A 26072-nucleotide genomic window follows, 5' to 3' on the forward strand; every position below is an offset into this window, starting at 1 on the left:
CCCATCCGCCTCAAGGTTGTGCATGTTGTGGCTTCACAAATGCTTTGCTGCATACCTCGGTTGTAATGAGTGGTTATTTCAGTCAAAGTTGCTCTTCTATCAGCTTGAATCAGTCGGCCCATTCTCCTCTGACCTCTAGCATCAACGAGGCATTTTCGCCCACAGGACTGCCGCATACTGGATGTTTTTCCCTTTTCACACCATTCTTTGTAAACCCTAGAAATGGTTGTGCGTGAAAATCCCAGTAACTGAGCAGATTGTGAAATACTCAGACCGGCCCGTCTGGCACCAACAACCATGCCACGCTCAAAATTGCTTAAATCACCTTTCTTTCCCATTCTGACATTCAGTTTGGAGTTCAGGAGATTGTCTTGACCAGGACCACACCCCTAAATGCATTAAAGCAACTGCCATGTGATTGGTTGATTAGATAATTGCATTAATGAGAAATTGAACAGGTGTTCCTAATAATCCTTTAGGTGAGTGTATAGCCTAAGTTAGTTGGCTGGTGCTGCCTAGCTTGTTAAAGGTTAAGTGTGTAAGTTTCAGTGACATCTAGTGGTGAGGGTTGCAAATGAATTGCAAAAAAACTCCTCACTCAATGCTCCCCCCTCCCCTATCCAAGAGTGTAAGATAGCTACAGTAGCCGACACAGGACAAAAGAGAGTAGCCAGTCAAGAAATTAGGTTACTTGGATAGATATATTAAGAAATTATATTTTACTTAATTATTCAGTAAAACCATACGGTATTGCGAATATTATTGTTAATAATATTATCAATTGGGGCGGCTGTGGCTCAGGAGATAGAGTGGGTTTGCTGTTAATCGGAAGGTTAGCGGTTCAATCCCCAGCTCCCCCAGACTGCATGTCAAAGTGTCCTTGGGCAAGATACTGAACCCTGAATTGCCCCTGGTGGCTGTTCCGCCAGTGTATGAATGTGTGTGAATGCAGATGTAGAGTAAAAGCGCTTTGAGTGGCCGAAAGGACTAGAAAGGCACCATACAAATACGGAGCATTTACATTCAACAATAATTGTTCATCAAACAACAGCAACATCAATAAACGAAGTGCTACATGATGTTGCATACTCCTGTAATACATTATTTTACTGTACAGTAATCATGCATTTTGTTACATCTTGGGAAGGTTTGCTCATCTGGACAAACATACCAAAGCAAAGACCATCTCAAAAACTATTACAAGGATGACCACTGACAGAGAACATGTAAGCGCACTGCTTCTGCACCACAGTACATTAAAAACCACATAATACATGTACATACATACACAAACATACAAGTTTACAAAGGACTTGTCAGATGAGAATCAAGGCTCCTCTCCACATGGTCTTATAATAACGCTGTTAGCAGTAAAGTGTTTTCCACCAGGGCAGTAAAATGTTTAGCTTAGTTGGCTGATCTAAACTTTTATGCTGTACAGTTTTTTTCCAATAATAATCAGATTATCTCACGAACGTAACTGACACATTTCTATCCAGGTAGCAAAACAAAGATACAGTGACAATCTGTCACTGTGCTGTCACTCAAAAACTCACCAGCCAATGGCAACCCCTAAAAAAGCCTGCCCACGCGAGACTTTTGTGTCAAAAATGTCAGGCCAAGGAGGGAGCTGACAGCATGAGTGCAAAACTGACAGGGAGAGCAAAAGTCTGATCAGTGACAAAGCAGCAGAGGGAGATCGATTATCAAAAAAGTAAAAGACCACTTGTTTGTTTGCTAGATATGAGTTTTACTTTCTGAATTTTTTTTTTGCTTGAGTTAGTTTTATTTTTTTGTATTATTATAAATTACACTGGAAGGCCCAGCGTGGAAAACGGGGATACCTAAAACAAATGTTTAACTTTGACAACAGTTAGGCCATAGTAATACAATAGGCAACACATGATTACTACTGATAGGTCTATATATAGGATCAAATACAATAAGAAAAAAATCTATAAATGCTGAAATACATAAATATCCAATTAATAAATAAACACAAAAATAAAGAAATTGTAAATAATTGACTGAATGAAGAAGAACTTAAAGTACTGTCTAATGTCAGGTAATGTAATACTATTTTTATGTTTAAAAATGTATAATTAAGTGAATATGCATATTGGTAATTAATAGATAAATGTCAATAATTTATCTACGTGGAGCCCTTTGCAAAGGATCCTCTGGCTAATTTACAGAGGTTTTAAATGATAAAGATGAATGTAAATGTTTTTAAATGAGCAGGCATTTCATTAGTGTATTTTATCTGCATGAAGATGTTTTAATGTACTGGTTTTGATAGTGGGCAGTTACTGTTGCATATGTAGAGGTAAAAGGGTAGATGTTTTGATTGTATTGTGTCGTTTTATGTTTGTACTGTCGGACTTCCTGCTGCCTTTCTTGGCCAGGGCGCCCTTGACAAAGAGATTTTATCTCAATGGGTCTTTCCCCCTGGTTAAATAAAACCTCTGCAAATGCATATCTATTGATTTCTGTATTTCTACATTTCTTCATCTATTTGGTTCTATATGTTAATAAGGGTGCTACTAACTTTATAGCAGGATTGGATAGCTGGGGAAATCAGTCAGAAGCTCTAGATCTTGCAGCTAGCTGTAGCAGTATTGAGCATTGGTAAGTAGCTTCTAGTCTTTTCCACATTAACCCAAACTTTCAGATCTTTAAAATGGCTCATTACAATTAGGGTGAATTACTATGTTAACTTAGTTTTCTGAAAATGAAGATTTTGTTTACTACACTGAAACAGTTATAATTTCAATGTTAATGTGATATTTCATGTTCCTGTGTTGACCTGACTGAGCTGCTGATACTGGTGGAAATGACCAAACATCGTACTCATATTAATAAATAAAACGGATACTCTTTTACACTGTCACTGATTCTTTCACCCATCCAAGGTACAAACACACACGTACACATTTTTTATTTAATTTATTAAGGTGACAATTTCTATATTACACATGTTTCATGTACACCCGAAATTAAACAGGGAAAAGAAAATATAGTGTTACCATAAACCTCTTATTATTAAAACCTCTCTTTTAAAAAAGAAAATTTGTTATTGACACCATTTACAACTTGTTTTCATATACAGAGTGACAGTGGTTTAGTTGTACATGGAAAAGTCTGGAGAACAAAAAACGCAGTGAATTATATTTACATATTTGCTTAACTATGTCCCTCTGGATTTTAATATATGACCGACCCAGAACAAGATTAAAACAGCACTTTGTATCAGGGATAACAATCAGAGGCAAAAATGTAAATAGGCTACTTTACCAAACAACTTTTCATCATGATACATTCGTTATAATACACTGACTTTGTCTCAGTAGTTGTTATTCCAGCTGAAGTCACACTTAGCCACTGAAACAGGCCACGTGTCATCAGCTCATGTTTAGCTTTTCCACACTGGTGCAGGTTATTTAAAATAAATTTATGAAACTCCTGTTGGTCTGGTTATTGTCAAGGAGGACAGACCAAAGCCAGAGTCCAAAGTATTCATTTCACCATTAAATCCACAAGGTCGATCATCTCTGCTGGCCTCAAGTTGCTAAAAGGATACCCGATGCCTGAGGGTGGAAATAAGGCTACTTGAAGGCTAGTGACAAACAACCACCTCACCGTGTACGTGGAAACAAAGAGCCTAGAACAACATCCAAATGTTTAAAAGTGCTGTGCTTTGTCAGACTAACACCTGAATCCTGTGTTCCTCAGTAACCACAAGTATCTTTTCAGTGTGTAACTAACATATTAAGGAATACACTGCAAATACTGAGCAACCACACTACCTGGTGTTTGTATTTCATTTAGGTTAATCATCTTCTTAAACTCTGTTACTGTTGATCAGATGTTGTGTAATGTCAAACCAAACCAAACAAGTGTTTGCAGTTACACTATAAAGTCTGTTTCTTTACACACTCAACGTTGGGACTCCACATTGGTAAAGCATTTGGAAGTTTCTTTGTGCACGATCTGTAATTAACTAACAAAATCCAAAATCTGCTGTTCTTCTTTACATAAAATGCATTATGTGTCTCAGAAATGTATTTGTAATACAGTAATATCAATAGAATGTTTGTCTCTAAATCAACAAATGACATCAGAGGAATTGTAAGTGATTTTTAACTGAATTGTTATTCATTTTTCACATTCATTTTGTGGTTTTGCTGTGGGGCAAGAAAAGACTTAAAATAAGGTAGTAGCTACAGCACTCATCTTCAAATGCTACATATGTATGAGGAGCAACATGCAGTTTCTTTTGAGTGTTGCAAAGAACGCATTTAAAATGTCATTGCAGATTTTACCTAAACACGGATTTCGTTTGACTTGCATATGGTGTTTTTCCACTTTGAGTCTTTTTAAAAGTACTGAATACACAGGTCATCATCTTAAAATACTTACTTCTTCCCCAATGGATTTCTACATTATCTTGTTTTTAAAAATTGTTTTTGGAGCTGATATTAAGATGAATAACTTAAAAGATTCTCTCAGAATACTCTAATAACCCATGACGCCCCATTCTGCATCACAGCATATAAACTCCAGCCCTATAAAACTAGGGTCAGTTTAAGTTCTGTTGAAGTCTTCCACATGTCCCACCACTATGAACAATGAAGGTTACAACACTTTCCACAATGATTAAGTGATTCACAGATCAAATATTATAGAAGCAGGAACACTCTTTTGTTACTTATATTAGGCATATTTCACAAATCTCTTTGAAGCACCATTAACTTTGAGCACTCCTTTTTTGATTATATCAAAGCTATCATCTTATATTGGCATGTGTTACTCTTCACTTAAAGATGGGGTAAGTGATTATAATCCAAAACATGTTCTTTTGTCAAATTCAGCTAAAATCTTCTCATTATCCACTAGCTGTCCCTAATCAGGTGTTTGTACACAGCTCTGTAAATGGCGAACAAACAAAGTGACCTGGACCAAACACTATTCCAGCCGTTCACGCCATGATTTGTGTGCGACTTGCCTGCGGACTTACTTTCCAGTTTGCCAAGACATGCTGTTGTTGTGATGTTGGCTATAGTAGCAGTAGAGTTTTGAATATCTGGTGTGCTGGCTCTGGGACTGTCTCGTCCTCTCTGCATGTTAGCGTCACAGCAGCAACTGTAACAACAGTATGCTAACCCACAACTTAGCTAACGTTAACTGCATTTCTTGCTGTGTTGTTGTTCATTCTATAGCATAGTTTTTGTCATGGTGTTGGATTTCTACGGAATCACTTACTCCTTCTTTAAAAAAAGATCCACTATAGCCAAGAGTAGAGATGCAGGTGAAAGATTTGAGAGAGATCTGAGGATGTGATGAGGAATACCACTGATAGGGATGATGCTAAAAGTGGAGGCAACTCATTCTAATGCAACACACAATCTTCGAGCAACAAAGTTTGCTTTTTGGTGAAACTTAACCCTGTTTCAAAAAAAGCACATCCACTCAATCTTATCTCAGTCTGATTTTAACAGTAAATCAAAGTTGTCTGCTGCTCACCATTACAATATCCCATGTGAGGAGGAAAAACTACTGCAGTCCCATTAAAGAAATGGCATAGAGGGTGAGTTTTCAGGATCCCATGCATAATTTGCTGCGCATTCTCAGAGACAGGAGCAGCTTCTGTCTTTTGGTTTAAAAGAATAAAACATTTTCACATACCATTCAAGCATTGAGAGGCCTGCTGCGAGCATGGTGTACACAGTAGACACAAATCCCAGCTCCTTTGCAACAACATGCAGGCAACAGTCTCACACATGCACCTTTAGAAGTACCACACAGGTGTGTGTATACATGAGCACAAACATACGAAACACCTGTCTTTTTAAGAGAGGCTCCCTGATTTGAACACTGGTGGTCTTTATTTCTTCAGACTCCTGCGCCAACGGTTTAAACTTCTCCTGGTTTCGTCTCACTCCTGTCCAAAGCCTTCTGTCTCCTCAATGGCAAACATCAGCTTCTCCTTCAGTTGCTCATAGCTCTTGTAGGGTGGCAAGTCCAGTCTGTTGAAACTGGTGAAGATAAAAAAGATACTGTATTTCAGCTTGACATTGGATGTATTCTCCTCTGCTGTTTATTCAAGTTACAACCTCTTTTTGAAACAGCTGAATGAGCTTCAGACTTCAAGTCTCTGATTTGAGCTGTGAAGAACAACTTATACCCATAAACCCTTGAGCTATCAAGTATTTTTTTAAGCTGGTTGTGATTATGTTCTCACTTATAACAACAAACCAAGCAAACTAAAGCAGAAACCTTACAGCTTCTTGCAACAAACTGCTACAAACAGGGTGTGCATGAACTCACCACGTGTGACTTCTGGGAAGCCAGTTTTCTTTTCCCACCTTCTCAATACAGAACTTCTGGGGACCATTGCTTCCTGTAAAGTAAAGCACAGGTCAGAAGGAGCTAGAATGACCAGGGTTAATTTAACACGCCATCATCAGTATGACAGTTACAAGATACTGGGACAAACATAATCAGACCGCACTGATACCAAGCTAAGAAAGTGCTTTATAAACAATGACAATAGTAAAACAAAGCTTCAAGCTCACCATCTACTACTACTAACCAACATTACTTTTAAAACAAATTGTATTTATATTTCACAGTCATAATTTCCAAGCCAACATGCTTAGGACTTGAAATGGTTAAATCTCAGACATATACTGTACCTAGGAAGAAATGTGCTACTATAAGTACAAAATAAACAGAAGACATGAATAAAGAGAACATGCAGAAAATCAACAAAGGACAAAACTCTGTCTACGTTTCAATGGGACTTTATCCAGACACTGATCTAGATGCATATACCAGCTGATTTTAAAATGCAATGCCAACTTAAATAAGTTATATTGCTGTAATTATTACCCATAAGGTCGGCAAAGCCTCCTACAGGCAGACGACAGGTACCGGTGACAAACTGCAGCAACCTCATCCTCTTCTCATTGTCCATCTCCTTTATAAACTGCAGGACAAAGTGACACGCAGTTTAAAAACACTTAATTATCACAAGAAAGTATACATTAAAAAAAACTATGAGCAAGATAAACGGCATCATAAATAATGCACTTCTAGTGGGGAAAGATGTGTTAAGGGTTTTTGTATGTTTGTCTTTTTATATACACCAATAGTGAACAGACATATTTAATTTAACCACAAAAACTGGCAGTTGCTTAAGGAATTTGATACAAAAAGCAAGTAATGTGTGCCCACAAATGCACCAAAATCTACTTTTAGCATGGTGCACAAAATGTTGCAGCGTTTTCTTTCTGACGGTGCTGCATAACACAATTCACACATTTAAACTGACTTGGGCTTGTTAGGTACAGTTCACACATAAGTACCTCCACCTACCCATCCACTACATTTTAATTGCAATGATTTCAAAACGTAATACCACTCATACACTAGAATGAAAATGTCAACAAATAAAAAGAGAAACCGATAACAATGATAATAAAATGCGATTAACATAAAATATGAAGGCTCATGACACAGTATATTTATTTGGACTTGTTAAGTCATTAAACGTATATTTCTCATGTCCTTAATGTCTCTGTGCATTACAGTGAAAAACTTGAACAGGTAACTCCTACTGGTGCACAGACCTGCCAGAACCAGAGGATCTGTTTGCTGCTTCGTGCATAGTGTCTGTAGATGGTGTTTTTTTGCCAGTCGCCAAGGTCAATCTCCTGCATACCACACAGCATCACCTGTAAGACACAAGTTATTCACTTTAAAATAGTCATTGTATTAATCTTAGCAACAGCGGCTGCCATCGGTGTGTCAGTGTATAAATACAGCCTTTTACCATTTGCAATCCAGATTTAAGCATGTATCATGCTAATCATAGAGTTTCCAGTTTATTTATACCTCAAGCTCTTTAGCATCAAAGTATTGTAGGTACTGCTGAGGGAGGACCTCATTGAAGCCTTCAAAGAAAGCCTGTGTCTGCTCTTCCACTCCTCTGGACAGCCTCCACTCTGCTACCAGCCTGCCGGGGGAGACGGGCAAACGCACACACAGACATTACACTCTACCTCATCAAACTCAAACACACACTCAAAATAGAAAAACTGAGGTTCACTATGTGCTTCATTTTCAGAAAAACTACATTCTAGTCTAAGGAATGTGTGGAACCAAGTAAAACCAACCTGACATATAAACTACGGTGTGAATTACGCACTGAATAAAAAAAAAAAATAACAGAAATGACTGAATCATATCTAAACAAACCTACCTGATGTACTCCTCCTTGTTCTCCTCAGTGACTTGGATGTCTCCTCCTCCTGGTTTCAGTTCATGGGTAGAGATTTCCCCCAGAATCTCTTTGTCAACAGAGAAGAACATCTCCAGCCCACACTCCTCGATGTTGTTATCCCTAAAGAGTAGCACGGGAAAATGTTACAACGCTGTACGTCACAGATCATCCTTTGTTAAAAAGAAGGGAGTTTTAACAGACATGGCAGACTTACAGACGGTCAAACAAAATTAAACAAATTAAGACAAAAGACTCAACTTGACTTAGACTTGAGACAGATGACTTGAAAATGACTTCATATTTGCTGTTAGACATGGCTAGTTTGTCATTGTAATCGTAATAACTCCGATTTGGATGTAAACAAATGCGATATCTTGTATTCAAATTAGCCGCTGAACTCTGACCTTTCGACCCAATAGGAGCTCACTTTCAGCTAGCGAGAGCCCACGCTGTAAGCCCCTATTATTTCGTGGGTAGGCTGAGCCAACAGCAACCAATTGTGCCGATGACATAATCGTGTAGCCAATAAAATTCTGAAAATAACGTCCAGCTTTAAGTAGGAATTTGATGATCTACCAGCAAAGAAACACATCTGCGTCAAGCTATGGCATGATGCAGCAGCAGCTGCTTGGCACCAAGGGGCAGTTCTGTTTTTGAAAAAATTGCGCTAAAATGTACCCTTAGAAACACCTGTGTATAATGTTCATTTTTCATGGTATTGGTATAAAATTTAAAACTGGACAAGGGGAGGCTTTATGCTGTTGCCCCACAGTGTTTTCTAGCTATAGTTGTCTGCGGGCATTTGTAAGCAAATCTTCAAGGTGAAACGACAAATACTACTTTAAGTGTGTTTTAACTTGTATTAATAAATTCCAGTAGCACTTACAGTGATTCTGACTTTTGGGTTAGACAGTTCAGAGTGTTATCTTTCAGAGAAGCCCCAAAACCATGCATTTATTCCAAACGGTTCAAGAACTGCATTTAATTAACTCTGGATCTGCCTTGAATAAGCGTTTAAAATGAATTTTACAGGAAAGGGAAGAGCTTACCGTTACTGACACATATTTCTATTACTCTATAATTCTTCAATAATCAGTGAAGCCAATAGTAGACTAAATATTAGGGACACCTTGGTGTATAGTTCAATATAATTAGAACAGAAACACTCTTTACATCTTCCAAAATGATCATACAGCTGAATTGCAACCTCTCTTAAACTGTTTAAACAAACTGAATTCCAAAGAATTTCATATGACTTGACTTGCTTGACTTTCATCACAGTAACTTGGGACTTGCTTGAGACTTGGACATGAGTGGCATACTCCCACCTCTGGCACCAACTAACATAATGACATCAGACGGGAAGCAAACTGACAGTTGACAGAACTGCAATATAATAGGATCAATACAAAATTTTTTATCTATTTTTCCACCCAGTCCCTGTAATTCTGGATGGGGGATACATAGTGCTTTGGAGGAGCAGAGAGAGGCGGAGCTGTGACACAGTGCTACTCATTACAACAATTGTAAGGTTTTTTTTGTTTGACTTACATCCAGTCCAGCTGATCAATTTTGAATGCATTCAAAAAAGACTAAGCATGGCAATGAAGCAGCCTATCAACATGAAATACTTGAGGGGGTCAGGGCTGCGCTGATATGGAAACCGTTATCTTCACCGGTATATAGCGACTTAATGTTAGTAAGTCGCTATAGCGATAGCGACTTACTAACATTAAAATCCAGTCCAGCTGATCACTATTTAACTTTAAAATGAGTTCAACTGAACGCTGCCTGTACGCAAACAATTGCTTAAGATGTTTGTGTATACTTTCTCTGAGATTTTCCTGAGACTGAGACTCACTCAATGTATGGCCTTTGCTGTTAGGGGTGTGCGTCTTCACTGGTCTCACGATTCGATTATCAGGTCAACGATTCGATTCGATTCCTCGATGCATCACCTCAAGGGTGGGAATTTCTAAGCACCTCATTAGGATTAACAAGGCTACGATGTGATTGTAAAACGAATAGGATACAGATGTATTTTTATCGCTGTTTGACTATTTGGTACTTTTAAAACAAAGTATTTGTAACAATCCAAAGTAGTAGGTAGTAATGAAATGCAGCTTTTCAGTGGTACTTTATATAAATGTAGCTAACAATGCATAGCATTATTACAGCGTTATTACTGGCCTCTGCTGTTGCTATTTTTATTTATGAGGCTGCTGTTATTAGTATAGAGTCAGATACATGTTGAATTACGTACTTTACAATGCTCCAACCAAACCACATTCACTCCACCTTAATATATCTGTTCCATTTTGTGTCTCTATAGTGTAGCAATATGTTTGTGTCTTGTCTTGTAAGTTGATTATTGTAATCTTGTATTGAGCACCATGGGCCTTGAGAAACAGCATTTCATTCATTTGTGTACTCGATATGTGGATGAATGAAAACAAACCAACTTTACAGCAGTCTGAAGAGGAGATGTTTGCTAGTGCTAACTGCCTTTCTAGTAGTTGGAAAACAACAGACAGACTTTGATAAACGGACACGCTGTGACCTACACGGTACATTTACTGCCAGACTGAAACGTAGCGCTCATGTTTTCCTCTGCTCCGCTTGTTTTTACCGTCACCTACTGCTGCCTGCCACGTAGCTGTCATTTGAAGAATGAGCAGAGGACACTAGCTAAGCGCTACCGAGCAGCACAGTGTGCGGGTGAAAATCATGACTTTATTGATCTTATGAAATTTTAGTAGCAGCAGTCACTCACTCAACAGCTGCCTGTCTGTGCTAAACAGGGAGAACCACATGTCTCCATTGTTTCCACCGCACAGACGGTCCGGAGCTGCACTTCCACATTTCCGAGTTCCGCCTATTTTGTTCGGTCAACATTACGTTATTAATTAACCTCTAGATAATCGATTATTGACATGTGTGAATATAGACTCAACACTTTTTGCCTTAAGGTTAAACATTATACTTCAATAAAGTGCAATAATTTCTTCTGATGTTAGCTAAATGTGGTCTTTATTTCATGAGCTGAGCTGACCCACGGCTGAAATTCCTTCCTCTTCATCTGCAGTTCATAAGCAGTGAAGTTTCTACAAATAGACCTATTGTTTTGAAGTCTGAAACATTTTGCAGACTTGACTTAACCTGTATTTGCATTTTGTGACTCACAAACATCTCTGTGCTATAGTGATATCTCAGGAAATTAAGTCATCCGCTAACACTAGTAATACGTTTAAGCAAGATGTTAAAAAATAGTTAGGGGTGTCTAACATGGCATGAGATACACTATATTGCCAAAGGTTTTGGGACGCCTGCCGTTACATGCACATGAAGGTTAATGACATTCCAAGCTTAATCCGTAGGGTTTAATATGGAGTTGGCCCACCCTTTGCAGCTATAACAGCTTCAACTCTTCTGAGAAGGCTGTCCACAAGGTTTAGGAGTGTGTTCATGGGATTTTGACCATTCTTCTTGAAGCGCATTTGTGAGGTCAAGCACAGATGTTGGACGAGAAGGCCTGGCTCGCAGTCTCTGCTCTAATTCATCCCAACGGTGTTCTATCGGGTTGGGGTCAGGTCTCCACAAAAAACTTGTCTCATCCGTGCACTAGGGGTGGGAATCACCAGAGGCCCCACGATACGATATTATCCCGATATTTATGTTGCGATTCGATTTTATTGCGATTTTAAATATATTGAGATATATTGCAATATATTACCTTTTTCCAACTTCCAATTAGGTCTAAGTCTAATCTAAAAAGATACATTTCTCTGTTTGGTCCTGTTTTCTAGTTGACTAAAAAAGCAATAGATTTTATTATTCTATCACCAAAAAGTTAAAACTCCCATCTGCAATTTATATAATAAAATATTGATACTTGGCGTTCATGTATCGAAACAGTATTGCCATGGCAAATATCACGATACTATGCTGTATCGATTTTTCCCCCACCCCTATTGTGCACTGGTGCGCATCATGTTGGAACAGGAAGGGGAAATCCCCAAACTGTTTCCACAAAGTTGGAAGAATGAAATTGTCCAAAACGTCTTTGTATGATGAAGCATCAACAGTTCCTTTCACTGAAACTGAGGGGACAAACCCAATCCCTGAAAAACAACCCCACACCATAATCCCCCTACCACCAAACTTTACACTTGCACAATGTACCGTTCTCCTGGCAACCGCCAAACCCAGACTCGTCCATCGGATAGCCAGACAGAGCGTGATTAGTCACTCCAGAGAACACGTCTCCACTGCTGTAGTGTCCAGTTGCGGCGTACTTTACACCGCTGCGTCCTACACTTTGCATTGCATTTGGTGATGTAAGGCTTGGATGCAGCTGCTTGGCCATGGAAACCCATTCCATAAAGCTCTCTACGCACTGTTCTTGAACTAATCCAAAGGCCACCTGATGTTTGGAGGTCTGTAGCTATTGACTCTGCAGAAAATTGGCGACCCAGCTGTGATTTTATATGGACTACCACTTCATGGCTTAGTTTCTGTTGTTCTGTTGTTAAATTCAAAGATTTGGAGGGGTGTCCTAAAACTTTTGGCAATAGTATATAGAGGAGGTACACAGTACACCAAAACAATCTAATGCCATCAATCCCGTTTTAATTATTTCATGATTAACTTAAATAAGAAAGAGATAGTTTGACTTGCTGTAAAAGTAGACTAACACTTCTCTCAAACTGTCATCCACATGGCTCTGTGTACTCACTTGATCCACATGAGGGAGTTGTAGAACTCTGGGTCTATCGACTCCAGATCTTTGAGGGCCAACGGCTTGTTCAGGATGCGCTTGTAAAATGGCAGTGAGAAACCAGTGTCGATGAACTTGCTATGGAAAAGAGCCTGAGGGATAGAAACACACAATGTTTAATTATTGGTTGAATAAATCTTTTCACAATTTGCTGTGTAGGAAATTATTTTCTGTACAGTAAAAAATCCTAAAAATACTCTTACAATGATCTTTCTTGCTGTACTAATTATTATAAACCAACGCATTCGCAAATAACTAACCATGGCAATGAAGCGTCCTATGAACTTGAAATACTTGAGGTGGTCAGGGTTGATATAGGAGGCAGGGTTGATCTGGAGGCAGTAGTTATCTTTACCGGCATATTCAAACAGGCAGTACATGGGGTTTAAAACCTCATGGGACAACAGGAAGAACCACTCCCTGCAAGAGAGGAGAGCACAGAAATGAGAAAAGGACAGTACAATATTGCTAACATCCAACCTGTTGGCTAACATATTAAAAGTAGGGAGCATTCATTTAGTGTAGATTTACACGTTTACACACCCCTCTAGGTCAGCCTCTTGTGAGGCAAGAATAGGAGCAAATTTCAGATTCAAATTACAAAATTTAAAGGGGACCAATTATGCTTTCTCTTATTTTTTATCTATAAAATAATGTTACAATGTGGAATGTTTATATTAAACATGGCCAAAGTTTCAAATAATGTGAGAAAAAAGCTTAGGTTTCAGACTGCTCTAGGTTTAGAATGTTTGTTCCCGAAAGTGCAGATCTGACAGGCTTTTTTGGATGTGAAGGAACGTTAGTTTCTTAATGGAAACATGGCTTCACTTATTGCTAAAGTAACTGCTAACCGTAGCTGCCGTCAGCAGTTAGCTTCCATCTACAAACTCTGCAACAGAGGAACAACCCTCACGGGGACGGGGCTTATAACGGAGTTGTAATGTAGTTTTATGTTGTTCTAAGGAAGCACTGAATATCTAGCAGTATCTCTGCCATTGTTATGTTGTTTCAGTTTTATTAATGATGTAGGTCAGGGGTTTTCATAGTCTGAGTCTAAGGGCCTCCCCTCAGACAAAGCTTGGGAAAATGATTGATCCACATCCATCAACCTATGGACGCTTATTATCATTTTCCCAGCCTCTCGAGGCAGAGGATATTCTTGCGCTTTTTCTAAAAGGTGTGTTAAGCTAGCCACAGAGTCTATTCAATGTCTTTCAGAAGTAAAAGATCTCAATTCAACTCAGAAGAGAAAATTTAAAGAAGACATCAGCTATCGAAAGTTAATTCTTTAAGAATTACTGCCAACGAATGTAAAACTCAAAATCACAAGATAGACAGGTTACAAAATCAGTTTCAAAATATCCAATTAATTATTCAGAGTGACTGATGGACCAAAGCAGCTACAAAAAAATTTAAATGAAACACCGTAACACTTTTTATTCACTACGTGTGAGCACACATTTCCAACTGTTTATGTTCAGCCACTTTTTAACTTACCTGGCGACACCTCCATAGTCAAGGCCTTCTTCTCCAGGGAAGATGATCCATAATCTCCTGCGCAGATCTTGAGCGTTGAAGCTCATAATCTAAAATAGAGACAATGTATTGATAGATTGGAGGTGTAATCACTGCACACAACAATAACCCAGTGCACCGGAGATATTACAGTTTTTCTTAATTGATTAAGCACTTTTCCTTTCATGTTGTGGCCATTCTCAAAACATTGACAGTGAGCGATTACACCACAGCATTTTATACTGAGCAGTACAACACTTTAATTGTATTGCAGTCACTCACTCAAAACATTTAACTGAAAAGGTAAAAAGCTTCATCAGCAAGTTTATCACGGCCACCAAAATAACATTTTCCTTTATCATTGCTTTAATGGTCATATCTCCCTCTATGATGTATGTCTTGTCCATATCCAGTGACTGTGGTACCTACATCTCAGTTTCAACATGGTGTGCAAGTCAGTTTGATAAATGAGAATTCTCACATCTATAGTTTACAGGTGCAACAGTGTTTGGAGAATGATGGTGCCAAAGCAACTGAGAAAAGTTGTAAAATGGTGCATGCAACACGCTTGGTCAATTAAATACTGTCAAATAATTTAATCTTAATAACACAGACAGTGCAGGAAGTAAAATTAAGAAATGAAGTCCTACTTTTAGTTACTGTCTATAAATAAGAGAAGGACCAGGTCATAGGAGATAACAGATACAGGTTATGTTGGACAACCAACCCTGTGGTAATAAGAATTTACCATTCTAAAGTCTTTATTAACTCTTTAATTACTTTAAGTTGTTTGTTTTCTTTGTTGTTGTTTTTTGCAATGTTAAAGACCAGCAGAGACACCATTGTTGATTATATTTAGGAGATACACTGATAAAATTTTATTCTACTAGAAAGGTGCAACAACCAAGGCAATATCCTTTTAGCTAGGAGGTAGAGTAGGTGAGGCTACATAAATAGCAGAACAAGGCAATGGTGTGTGTAAAAGCACACCTTCCCAGAGTTCAGTGAGCTTGGTGTGACTGCATAGCTGCGGTAGGTCACTTTACCTGCTGGAAAGAGTCCTCAAACAGGGTTTTTCTGGATACTGTGATCTTGATGTGTTGAGGCATTGACAGTTGCTGAAGAAAAGGGCAAATGTCAGAAACATTTAGCAGTCAAATGTGCTTTCAACTGTCAGATCATGAGTCATTCAAAATTCACTTCAAGGTTACAGTTGATATGCATGTGGAATGCACTCAATCGCACACACACACACACACACACACACACACACACACACACACACACGCATACACACAGTGTGCCTTTTTGTTGTCATTCAATATGTAATACTGTATTTTATACTGGATGGGTATGAAAACAAAAATGTATAATAGTATAACTGTTACTGAGATATATATATATATATATATATATATATATATAACTGTATAACACATGTTTTACAGTACATCTGGTGATAACATATAGTTGTACTTTATAATTATAATACTTTAAATTTGTTTTATTGACTTTGTGATATAATGGCCAGTCCCTCAATCATGAAAGAAATATGGAGAATCTTTGGTTGTCAAATGATAACAGCGGTCCTAGATCGTACTCAGAGGTATGTCCACCGACAACCCGCTTTACAGTTACTGCGACCAAAGACGCCATAATTCACTAATCATCAATCACACAACTCACTGACATACTACAAAGTTTATATGTTCAGCCTGACACAGATGGTGATTTTATTTTATTAGACTCATCTAGAACATTACGATTTCAAATTAACTTGCAAATTATCGGAGTGTTTAGTAATACATTAATCCATTTGTATTATGTATACAGTAGGGCCGGGCATGTTAACGCATTATTAACGCATTAATTAACACCAACAATTATTTTATCGCACGTTAAGGCAGTTTTTATTTTATTATTAGTTTGAAAGTCTGTTGCTCACTGGCTCTGAATACACATACAGTCAAACCATGGGTCACAGGAGGGGCGGGATGTTGATCAGCCTGCAAATCACCCACCCAAACAAGCAGTGGAGGGAGGCTTCGGCTGACTACGCTGTCATCTTTTTTCCATATTATTCCACCCGCGATCCGTTATCACGGCAGCAGGTGAGCCGCTTGCTTGTTAATGACGCAGCTTGTCAAACAACTCAAACAGCCAAAACAAAAATCTGCACCATGTGTTCAATGCTGCTTTAACGTTACCTGGTCTGTGCTTGTAAAATATCCACCGTGACTTGTAACGTCATTTCAAGTTTTTAACTGAGTGAAGTCTGTGTGAGTGAACACACGGTCCGCCCCCCTCCCCTCATTATTCAATTTTACGCGTAACAATGTGACTAATCGCGATTAAAAATTTTAATCACTGCCCAGCACTAGTATACAGTAATACATAATGCAACTGGATTGGGAAATTGTGTGCCACAATAGCACCAACACAGATTTTCAGTTCTTGCTTTGTGGTTGAAGGGCTGCTAATCAGTGAAATTACCAGTGGTACATGATAGCTGATTTCTTCCATATAATATCCCAAAACTCAAAATAGTTCCCTTTAAATAAGGTATAAATTGAAGTGGTCCGCTGATGGTTATGGTACTTTTCCTGATTAATTATAGCTGGGAAAGAATCGTGCACTCAAGGAGAATGTTACTTAAGAATAACTAACCAGTAGTCCTGTTGAACTATATGCTGTTATGACTCTTACCTGGCACCAGAATCTGAAGTACTGTACTTTGGCTTTGAAATCTCGAACGTAGGTGATCTGTGGTCCATTTTCACTGTGAGCGAAAAGAAGCAGATAAATACTCTAAATATGTTTTAATATCATAAAGAATATTAAAAAGGTATTATAGTCTATAGACAAGTCTTGCTGGCGTGTAAATATGTTAACGTTATTTGGCCAGTATGTTACTGCTTCTGTCAGTTCAGGCAGTCACATCCTTACCCCGATTCACCAAAGTGTTTTTTTCACTCCTGGAACCTCTCAAGACATGTTATGCTCACAAGTTTTTATCATGAATCAAGTTCATTTGATGGAGTTCATTTTAACTCATAACAATGATTCTATTTCATAAGAGTATAGCAGAAGCACTCTGGAAACATATCCTTTGTTAATTTCTAGGATGCAGAAGAGCTGGAAAGACTAAAGCCAGATTGTTATTGACAGTGACTCAGGTGACCCACAAGTTACAATAGTTACAAAGGAGCTATTAGTGTACATGTTTTACAATTTGTTTCTATCAAGCAGCTCACCTAAAGATTAATTCAATCCATGTTCATTTAGTCATCCCAGTTTTTTAGCAATATACTGTTATTTACTTTTTATGTATCGTTTTCCTCTAAACCCACTTCACCTGCATATCCTTTTAATGATTTCAGAATTTCTTCTTAAAATAGGAAACGTTTGCTTATGTCATGATCCAAGCACGGCGTGGTGGTGCAGTGGTTAGCACTGTCGCCTCACAGCAAGAAGGTTGTGGGTTCTAAAATTGTCCGTGAGTGTGAGTGGTTGTTTATATATGTGTGGCGACCTGTCCAGGGTGTACCCCGCCTTTCGCACAATGTCAGCTGGGATTGGCTCCAGCCCCCCATGACCCTGTACGCAGGATAAGCGGTTGACGATGGATGGATGTTCCAAGCAGGCCTTGTGTTTTTTCTTCCTTTCTGTCCCTGTGCTTTGTTCTGAGTTCTCTACAGGTGCTAACAAGATGATTGGCTTCCACCTGTGCAGTCTGGCCTTGCAGTTCACAAGTCTGGAGGTGGCCAATCATCGTGCCAAGCACTCAATAATAGCCTACCTGAAGAGTCCACTCTCTTGGACTTTGTTGCTGGTTCTGTTTAAGCACAAGTTAAAATTTTATAAAGAAAGGACTATGGTATGAGGTTTAGGCCATAAAGCAAGTTTGGCTATTTTCTTCACTCACATAGTTCACTTTGTCTAGAAACACTATGTTTTGGTAGATAAGAAGCTTTTTGTTTAGCTTAGTTAGGCCTTGTTTTGTTATTATTTTATTTTATTCATTTTATTTAGCATTACCGTGTCCATTCCTCACACATTTTGAAAACCTTTGTATGTTCAATTGTCACTAAAACTTTGACTCGATTTCTTTGGTTGTTATTTTGAATTTTTTTTTCTTAAAACAGCTTTTGCTACTTCTGTTAAACAGATTTAATGGCTGTAGGCCTTAATCTAGACACATAAAACTAAAACTTACATAGCAGTATTACAATTCCAGTATTTGATATGATAATACACTGCCTCTTCATTAGAAGTTGAGTATCTGTTCTAGTAAGCTAGCTTGCTTGCGTCTGATAATTCCAAGAGCAGTGGTTTGAAGGTGGGCTAGAAAGTTGTTGATTTTCTATCTGCCCTTTATGGACCACAAATTAATTGATACTTATATAATGACTTATATAAGTATCAATTAATTTGTGGTCCATAAAGGGCAGATAGAAAATCAACAAAGTGATACTGTTATGTGAGTCTAAAGATTTTGAGGAAGTAAAAAAACACAATGGTGGAGGACATACAGTGAAGATTTTCCAGTGCGAGGGTCAATGTAGGTGGTCGTTCTCCTGTTGTGGTCTACAAAGTAGGGAATACCATCTACAGTGAACCTCATCTCCCAACCCTCTGGAAGTGGCTTATCATTCATCAACCTAAAAAGAGACAAGATCAAAATTTAGTCATAGATTCTTTCACGAGAACCGAAAGACACAGCATTTACATTTTCATCTGGTATGCAGTTTATGTGATGACGGCAGTGGCTATTTGGGATGCACACACACAAACTAACCCCTGTGTTCGTGGGTCTTCCCACTGTGTTGCCCGCGTTGGGTGATGTACAAAATAAACTCTCCCATTCGTGTCTGTTCTCTTCTCTGAAAAGAAACAATAACAGTTGATTATTCAACTTGCAGAAGTGGCAATTAAGGGATCCCACATCAAATTTAAAAGTCCTTTTAACCTGATTAGAAGTCTTGTACATGACATGACACCTTGATTTAAATGTGTGGGGATGGGTGGAATCCCTGTAGAGAAATGGCTAAGTGTCTAAAAGGAATTCAGTTGTGTAACTCTTGAGTTGAGTTGAGGTGTTGAAAGTTACTTATCCTAAACAACAAATTTCTTGATTAAGTTCTTAAGGAAGTTATGTAAAGTACGTTAACATACACTAGTACACTGAAAATAAAATTCTCATCTATAAATGAATAATTACTGTCACAAGTTGACACAGGCGTCTCAAAGACTGTATTTAAATTGAAAAGCCTTAAAGATCTTACCCCATCCATGTGGCAGAGGCCCAAGAGGATCAAACTCCTTATTCTGAGTGGCTGAAACCTGGTCTTGTAGCTACACAACAGACAATCAGAATAATTTATATGATTCAAAAAGCACCTAAAGGACAATGTACGTCAGTGACTGCATTTGTGCTTTGAAGCACCAACAAATAGAGTCAGATAAAGACAAATATCAGCTTCAACCGAAGTTATATATTTTAGCCAGCTGGTTTTATGAAAAGCAATGTCACAAACATGAACATGTTATTGCATACTATGTAATTATTTTAACTGAACTATAACTTTCCCATTAACATCGCTTTTACAGTGTGTATTGATACCTGTAATGTATGAAAGTATCAGCATTAGGCAAAGATTTCTAGCTTGCATAACTTACGTTTCAGAACAATTGTTTTCAAATACTCAATCTCTTAAAGTCATGGAGGTGACACATTTCTCTTTCATCAAACACAGGACAACCAGAAGGCACATGAAATAAGAGTGACCCTACAGTATTCCAGTTTATTAACGCCCAAATCACCACACAGTATCACATTATAAATAGGAAGTCTCACCCCGAAAATAAACCTCTGATTGAACTGCTGCATGGCGCCCTGTAGCTGGCTGCGTTGGTGCTGCCACTGCTCATAGTTACGCACTGTCTCCACTGTGGGGCGCTGCCATGTGGTGGTTCGAGTGATGTGATCAACAAAGTAGACCCGCCCCATCTGGTCGACACGACGCTCCCAGCTACAGACAAATGAGATGTGGGAAGACAATGGGAGGAAGAAATTGAGGGATTACAGGTAGAGTGGCAAAAAATGTATCAAGCATCACAAAGTTATTATTAGGCACTACTTAAAACAATCCATCCATCACAATGATTTTAACTACAGATTGTTACTGCATTTAGTATACAAGTTGGTAAAACTATGTTTGATAACCAGCCATGTCAATAACTACTTAGAAAGTGGAAGGAAAAAGAGCAAGCATGTTAGAGAAGCGTGGGTAAATAAATGCATCACAGCTCAAGAATAGAGTTAATTATCAATGTGGTAGGTGAACAGGGCACAGTGTCTAGCTGCATGCTGCGCTTAACAAATTACATATGAGATAGTCCAAAGTTCAGAAAGAAAAATACAGAGGCCTTGGTGATGTGACTATTAATGTTAACAAAGTCTGTAGGGTTTACACCGCACTACTACGTAGAATTTGAAGACTCTGCCTTACAGGATAAACAGCACTAAGGAACACTGACGAACTGCCTGTGAAAATAGTTAAGGTCCATCTTCATATTGAAGCACAATCTACACTAAGGCCACGGTTACACCAAGATTTTTCACATTGGGAAAACGATAATGTTGTAATGTTGGCAATACAGAAGCCTGCCATCAAAGACAAACTAAATCCACCAATCATGTTAAGGTATTTAAAGGTTCTGTGTAGTTTTCTAGTATATAAACCATTACATTCGCATTCAACGTTATTCACCAAAAAGCTTTGTGGGTATCCTTGAGGCTTGACAAAAGTGTAAAACGCTTGAATATTTTTTTTACATTGTTCACCACCATGTTTACTAGCTAGCAGTCTTCTTCCCTGCCTTACACACATTGCACATTGCCAGATTTCTTAGCATGTTACTGACACCAACTGTAGCATGAAACAGTCACCCTCATACACATGCATTCTTATACTCATGCATAGAGCACTAAATACAAACGGGAACCTACTTATGGTCAAAGCTGCATAGTTAGTTACTAGCAGAGCCCTTTAGAGAGAGAGTCACATCATCTCTGTTCACTCCAATGGACCATTTTTTCACAGCAATGGCGGATCAAGGAGTGTCTCAATAGTTCCCGGAAGTTAGCAGCAAATGCTATTTGGGATGCACATTTAAAAATGTAAGACGTGTAACGAATGAGATTATATATTACTGGCACAACTGATTCAAACATGTGCATTAAAGCATATTAGTGGATTCCCCCACTAAATTAGAAGATTTAATTACATTAACGGTTAACAAATTAACATACAAATTATGATAATTATGATTTTAGTTAATTGTATTAGTGGGGCTTGTATGAATATCCATTTTGGAATACAAGGGACAGAAGAGAGATTGAAACAGGCAAGGTTAAAAGGAAAGGTTAAACAGGTTTCAATTTTGAGAAATAAATAGAAATTTACCCCTAACACTAAAAGGAGCACACTAACATATTATAAAAGCAATCTTCACACTAAACATGTATTCTATCAGAGCAGTTTGTGCTGAAGGTCAGGAGTGCTGAGTGGATGATGGCAAGATAGAAAACAACACATGATTGTAAATGCTATGTAAATATTATAATATGCCATTTATAAAGGAATCATACTTAAAGGTCCAGTGTGTAATATTTCTGAGGATCTATTGACAGAAATGCAATACAAGATCCATAACTATGTTTTCAGTGGTGTATAAAGACCACTTGAGCCATTTATATCAACATAACTGCAGGCCCCCCCCTTACATGACGTCGCCATGTTGCACCGTCATGTTTCTATAGTAGCTGAAAACAGACAAAAAGCAATACAGAGCGCATTTCGTCACTACGTTCTTCTTGTCCTACTTCTGGTAGAATTCAGGCAATGCAGACAATCATTACTGTGTTGAATACGTACGTTTGAAGAAGTAATAATATACAGCAGGGGTCTGCAAATAAGTTTTGCAACCATTAGATTGTGAGTGAGAAAATAAGACGTAATATTCTAATTCCCATGTTGTTGGGTTAGCTCCGTCGGTAAAGCGCGGGAATCTGAAGGTTGCATGTTCGATCCCACCTAGGGACATTCTCTTCAACAAATTAATTATGCTGCATTTCTCATGTTCACATTACGGGATGTGCTGCAGTGTGTGTGTTTCGCTGTTTAAGCCACATCCATCAACCTACTTCCACTTTTTCCATTTCCCCAGTATCTCCAGGCAGAGGACATTTAGGGGAATCACGTTTTCTGATGGCTCTCCCAGAGGTGTGTCAAGCAGGCAACAGACTCTTTTAATGTCGTTCAGAACTTTTTAAAGTAAAAGCTCACTTCAACTCCAACTACTGCATTACAGTACACAAGCTTCTTGCGCTTTTATTTTGTAGGCAAAACTACTTATCTGTCAGTGGCCAAGTCACAATAACATATGATTTTACAATATAATTAAGTAAATATTATTGCTTAAAATATCTACCTAAAGAAACCTCATTTCATGACTGGCTACTCTCTGATGTTTGAGAAGATGATACCTTTTGTGCTGTGTCAGCCACCATAGCTGTACTACGCTCTTTGAAAGGGTAACGCTAGATGCCACTAAATCTTACACACTTGACCTTTAAAATGTGATATTATTTTCTTTCTCTTCTCTCAGTGTCTACATCCCTTCTTTCTTTACTCTCACTTTCACTTCTTAGTCTCTACATCCCTTCTTTCTTTACTCTCACTTCTCTTAGTCTCTACATCCCTTCTTTCTTTACTCTCACTTCTCTTAGTCTCTACATCCCTTCTTTCTTTACTCTCACTTTTGTTAAGAATATTTCTTAGGTGTCTTAATTGATGTAACGGGGAAATGACGTTATAGTTTTAGGTATTTCTCACATGTACTTGTCCTTGTCAGGGAGACAACAATAGACTGATTAGTTAGAGACAGCAGCTCTGGCGTCAGGCTAGCAGATATCAGTGTTCTCTGTGAATCTTATAAGGTCCTACAAGAATGTTTACAAGAACTCACTGGCTCCACAGATTAGAGTACAACTCATGGATAGTGAGAGATTCCAATATGACGAAGCATTGGAGTCTAAACATCAGATAGATTAGTTGTTCTAGGTGAAAGGTGACCTAATGCTGAAACCTACAGGCACAAGGGGGAAGACAGAAACATAAAAGGGACCAAAAGATGTTCTCCTTCAGATTTGGTGTTGGCATTTGACGTGTTCACATGTTGTATGCTGGCACTGTATCTCCTCGGCCGGGCACAATAAACCATGCTATGTTAAGTCTTCATCTGTCTCCGAAACTTCTTCACACCTGAACCTGGCTCACAATATTTCTCAACAACTTTCACTTCTCTTAGTATCTACATTCCTTCTTTCTTCAATCTTTGAAACTGATGTAAGAAGAAGACATGGCATTGTTAATGTTATATCTATTCAAAATAATACTGTTTAAGAGTTAATACAGTATTTCACAATTGTTAAAACACTAAAACCCATTCTCTGAACCCAATGCTCAGTGGCCTAAACCCATTTGTTGAATCAACAACAAAGATTTGGTAATAATCACTTAGTTAGCCTAGCTGTGAGAATAAATAAACTGAGCTACAACACAGTTGTCGTCGTTTACACACAACAACTCAAAATTGTTCATACTTGTTTCTAATGATGTGATCAAATCAGTTGTCTAGAATATAAGCCAGTTTAGAGTACACAGGGTGGCCCAGTTACATTGAATGTTGATACCAACAATAGATGGAAACAATGTGAGAGGCAGAGAAGGAAGAGATCGTGTAAGAGGTGGTGGACGAGGAGGAAGAGTACGATTTTTTTATTTATGTAATGGGAACTTTAAATTATATTAAAACCTTGAGCATTAAAAACTTTATTTCCTGCATTCTGAGGAATTTTTCTACACAAGTTTATGGTGATATATATATATATAAAAAACACAAAATTCAGGTGGCAGGTGACAATTCTTTAAATATTATATATTGTATAAAAATATACATTAAAGATTTCCAAAAAATTGTGTTAAAATCTCATCTTATCTCGATCTCGTAAACCCAATCTCGAATCTTGTCTCGTGGGTTAAGTGTCTCACCCCTAGTAGTTACGGATGAAATGCAATGCTGTCGCTCTGCCAGCATCTTGACTAATTAATTCTGAATTCTGATGACAATTCTGTACATGTGTGACTAACAAAACTGCTAGTTAGATGATTTGTATGAGAAGGTGTAAGTTGGTGGACATAGCATAGGACACTGAGCCAGTATCTTGCAACCATATTGTTTAAGAGACTTATTTGATCTACAAATAGATTAGAATACTATAACCTTTCAAAGAAAACACAATCTGTATCCAAGAAGAAAATATATAAAAAGTAAAGGACTTTTTACCCAGGGGGCAGGGGTTCAGGGCGTTCCCACGTTGTTCTCTTTTCCACGTGATCGACAAAATACAACCTGCCATTCTGATCCACTCTCTGCTCCCACCTAGATAAAATAACAAATAAATTTGAGGACATTAGGTATGGATGCACAGCTCAAGCAATTTAGATTATGTATGGTTTTTAAACTGCTATAGTTACAAAATCAACAACTAACCCGTGACGGTCACAATGTTATCAATCACAATGATAACATTAAAAACAGCTCAAAAGGGGTATTTAAGATATTAAAGTCTAAATTAAATCAAAGAGACAGACAACAAGAAATAGACTGCAATGATAACGTAGTGTTAGTCATGACCACGGTTAAAATGTAAAATGCCGTAGGGACAAACACAGATGTAATCAATGTTCAGACCTGTGTTGTTTTCTAAATACAAAATGGTAACATCGCATCCTTCTCTATTAATAATGATATGCTATAATTCTGTGTAGTGAACAACGGTGTGGATTTGTGCATTTTACATGGAATAAATTTGGAGCTACCCTAAATTCCTTTCTCCTCCCCAGAGAAGAAGGGGAGGGGTCAAAGTTGCTTTCTCTAAGTGCTATCCCGACCATAAAACTGGCACCTTTTTGATTCCAAAGCTGATAACGCGGGGCCTGACTGTTGAACTGACAAAGGGACACAAACCAGCCATTGGCATCTCCCTGAACAGCCTATCAAAACTGGCCCCCCCACACACGTTTCCGTGGCAATTGACCTTATTCTTTGTTTTATTACCACATCAAAAAGGAAAACCCCTGTCTCACCTAAGTGTGACATGGTCCAGACACTGAACTTTGGATGACAAAGGACTGCAGTCTCCAAAGACTCAAAGCATTTAATTAAATCTTTAGTTACCCGATTACGTTTGCCTCTATTTGAGTAGTTATGTTAACTGTTGTTGCTATCTGTTGTTGATATTAGTGCTGAAAAGAAGTTACTTGTGCAGTGTTTTTATTTTCAGCAAGACACTCCTTCATCTAATGTAATCAATGCTTGTTCATAATACTTTCCTACAAAATCCCTTTAGAAATGATGACAAAGAAA

General features: G+C 38.2%; 1 protein-coding gene across 2 annotated transcripts in view; it reads right to left on the reverse strand.

Annotated features, from left to right (window-relative positions):
- Positions 1-2931: 2931 nt before the first annotated feature.
- The window catches only part of itchb (itchy E3 ubiquitin protein ligase b), a 36727-nt gene continuing 13586 nt past the window's right edge, over positions 2932-26072 (reverse strand). For both annotated transcript variants that reach the window (XM_046056314.1, XM_046056313.1), the window contains exons 9-24: positions 24990-25085; positions 20434-20608; positions 19862-19931; positions 19375-19459; positions 19109-19237; positions 17283-17355; positions 15623-15694; positions 14559-14647; positions 13322-13481; positions 13020-13153; positions 8264-8404; positions 7897-8017; positions 7632-7736; positions 6892-6988; positions 6328-6400; positions 2932-6035 (exon numbers count right to left, since the gene is read on the reverse strand). In XM_046056314.1, the coding sequence (XP_045912270.1) occupies positions 5936-6035; positions 6328-6400; positions 6892-6988; positions 7632-7736; positions 7897-8017; positions 8264-8404; positions 13020-13153; positions 13322-13481; positions 14559-14647; positions 15623-15694; positions 17283-17355; positions 19109-19237; positions 19375-19459; positions 19862-19931; positions 20434-20608; positions 24990-25085 (1720 nt within the window). In that variant the 3' untranslated portion in view covers positions 2932-5935. The remainder of the gene's footprint in view (positions 6036-6327; positions 6401-6891; positions 6989-7631; positions 7737-7896; positions 8018-8263; positions 8405-13019; positions 13154-13321; positions 13482-14558; positions 14648-15622; positions 15695-17282; positions 17356-19108; positions 19238-19374; positions 19460-19861; positions 19932-20433; positions 20609-24989; positions 25086-26072) is intronic.

Source organism: Micropterus dolomieu, linkage group LG08, assembly GCF_021292245.1.
Source record: "Micropterus dolomieu isolate WLL.071019.BEF.003 ecotype Adirondacks linkage group LG08, ASM2129224v1, whole genome shotgun sequence".
Classification (NCBI taxonomy): Eukaryota; Metazoa; Chordata; class Actinopteri; order Centrarchiformes; family Centrarchidae; genus Micropterus; species Micropterus dolomieu.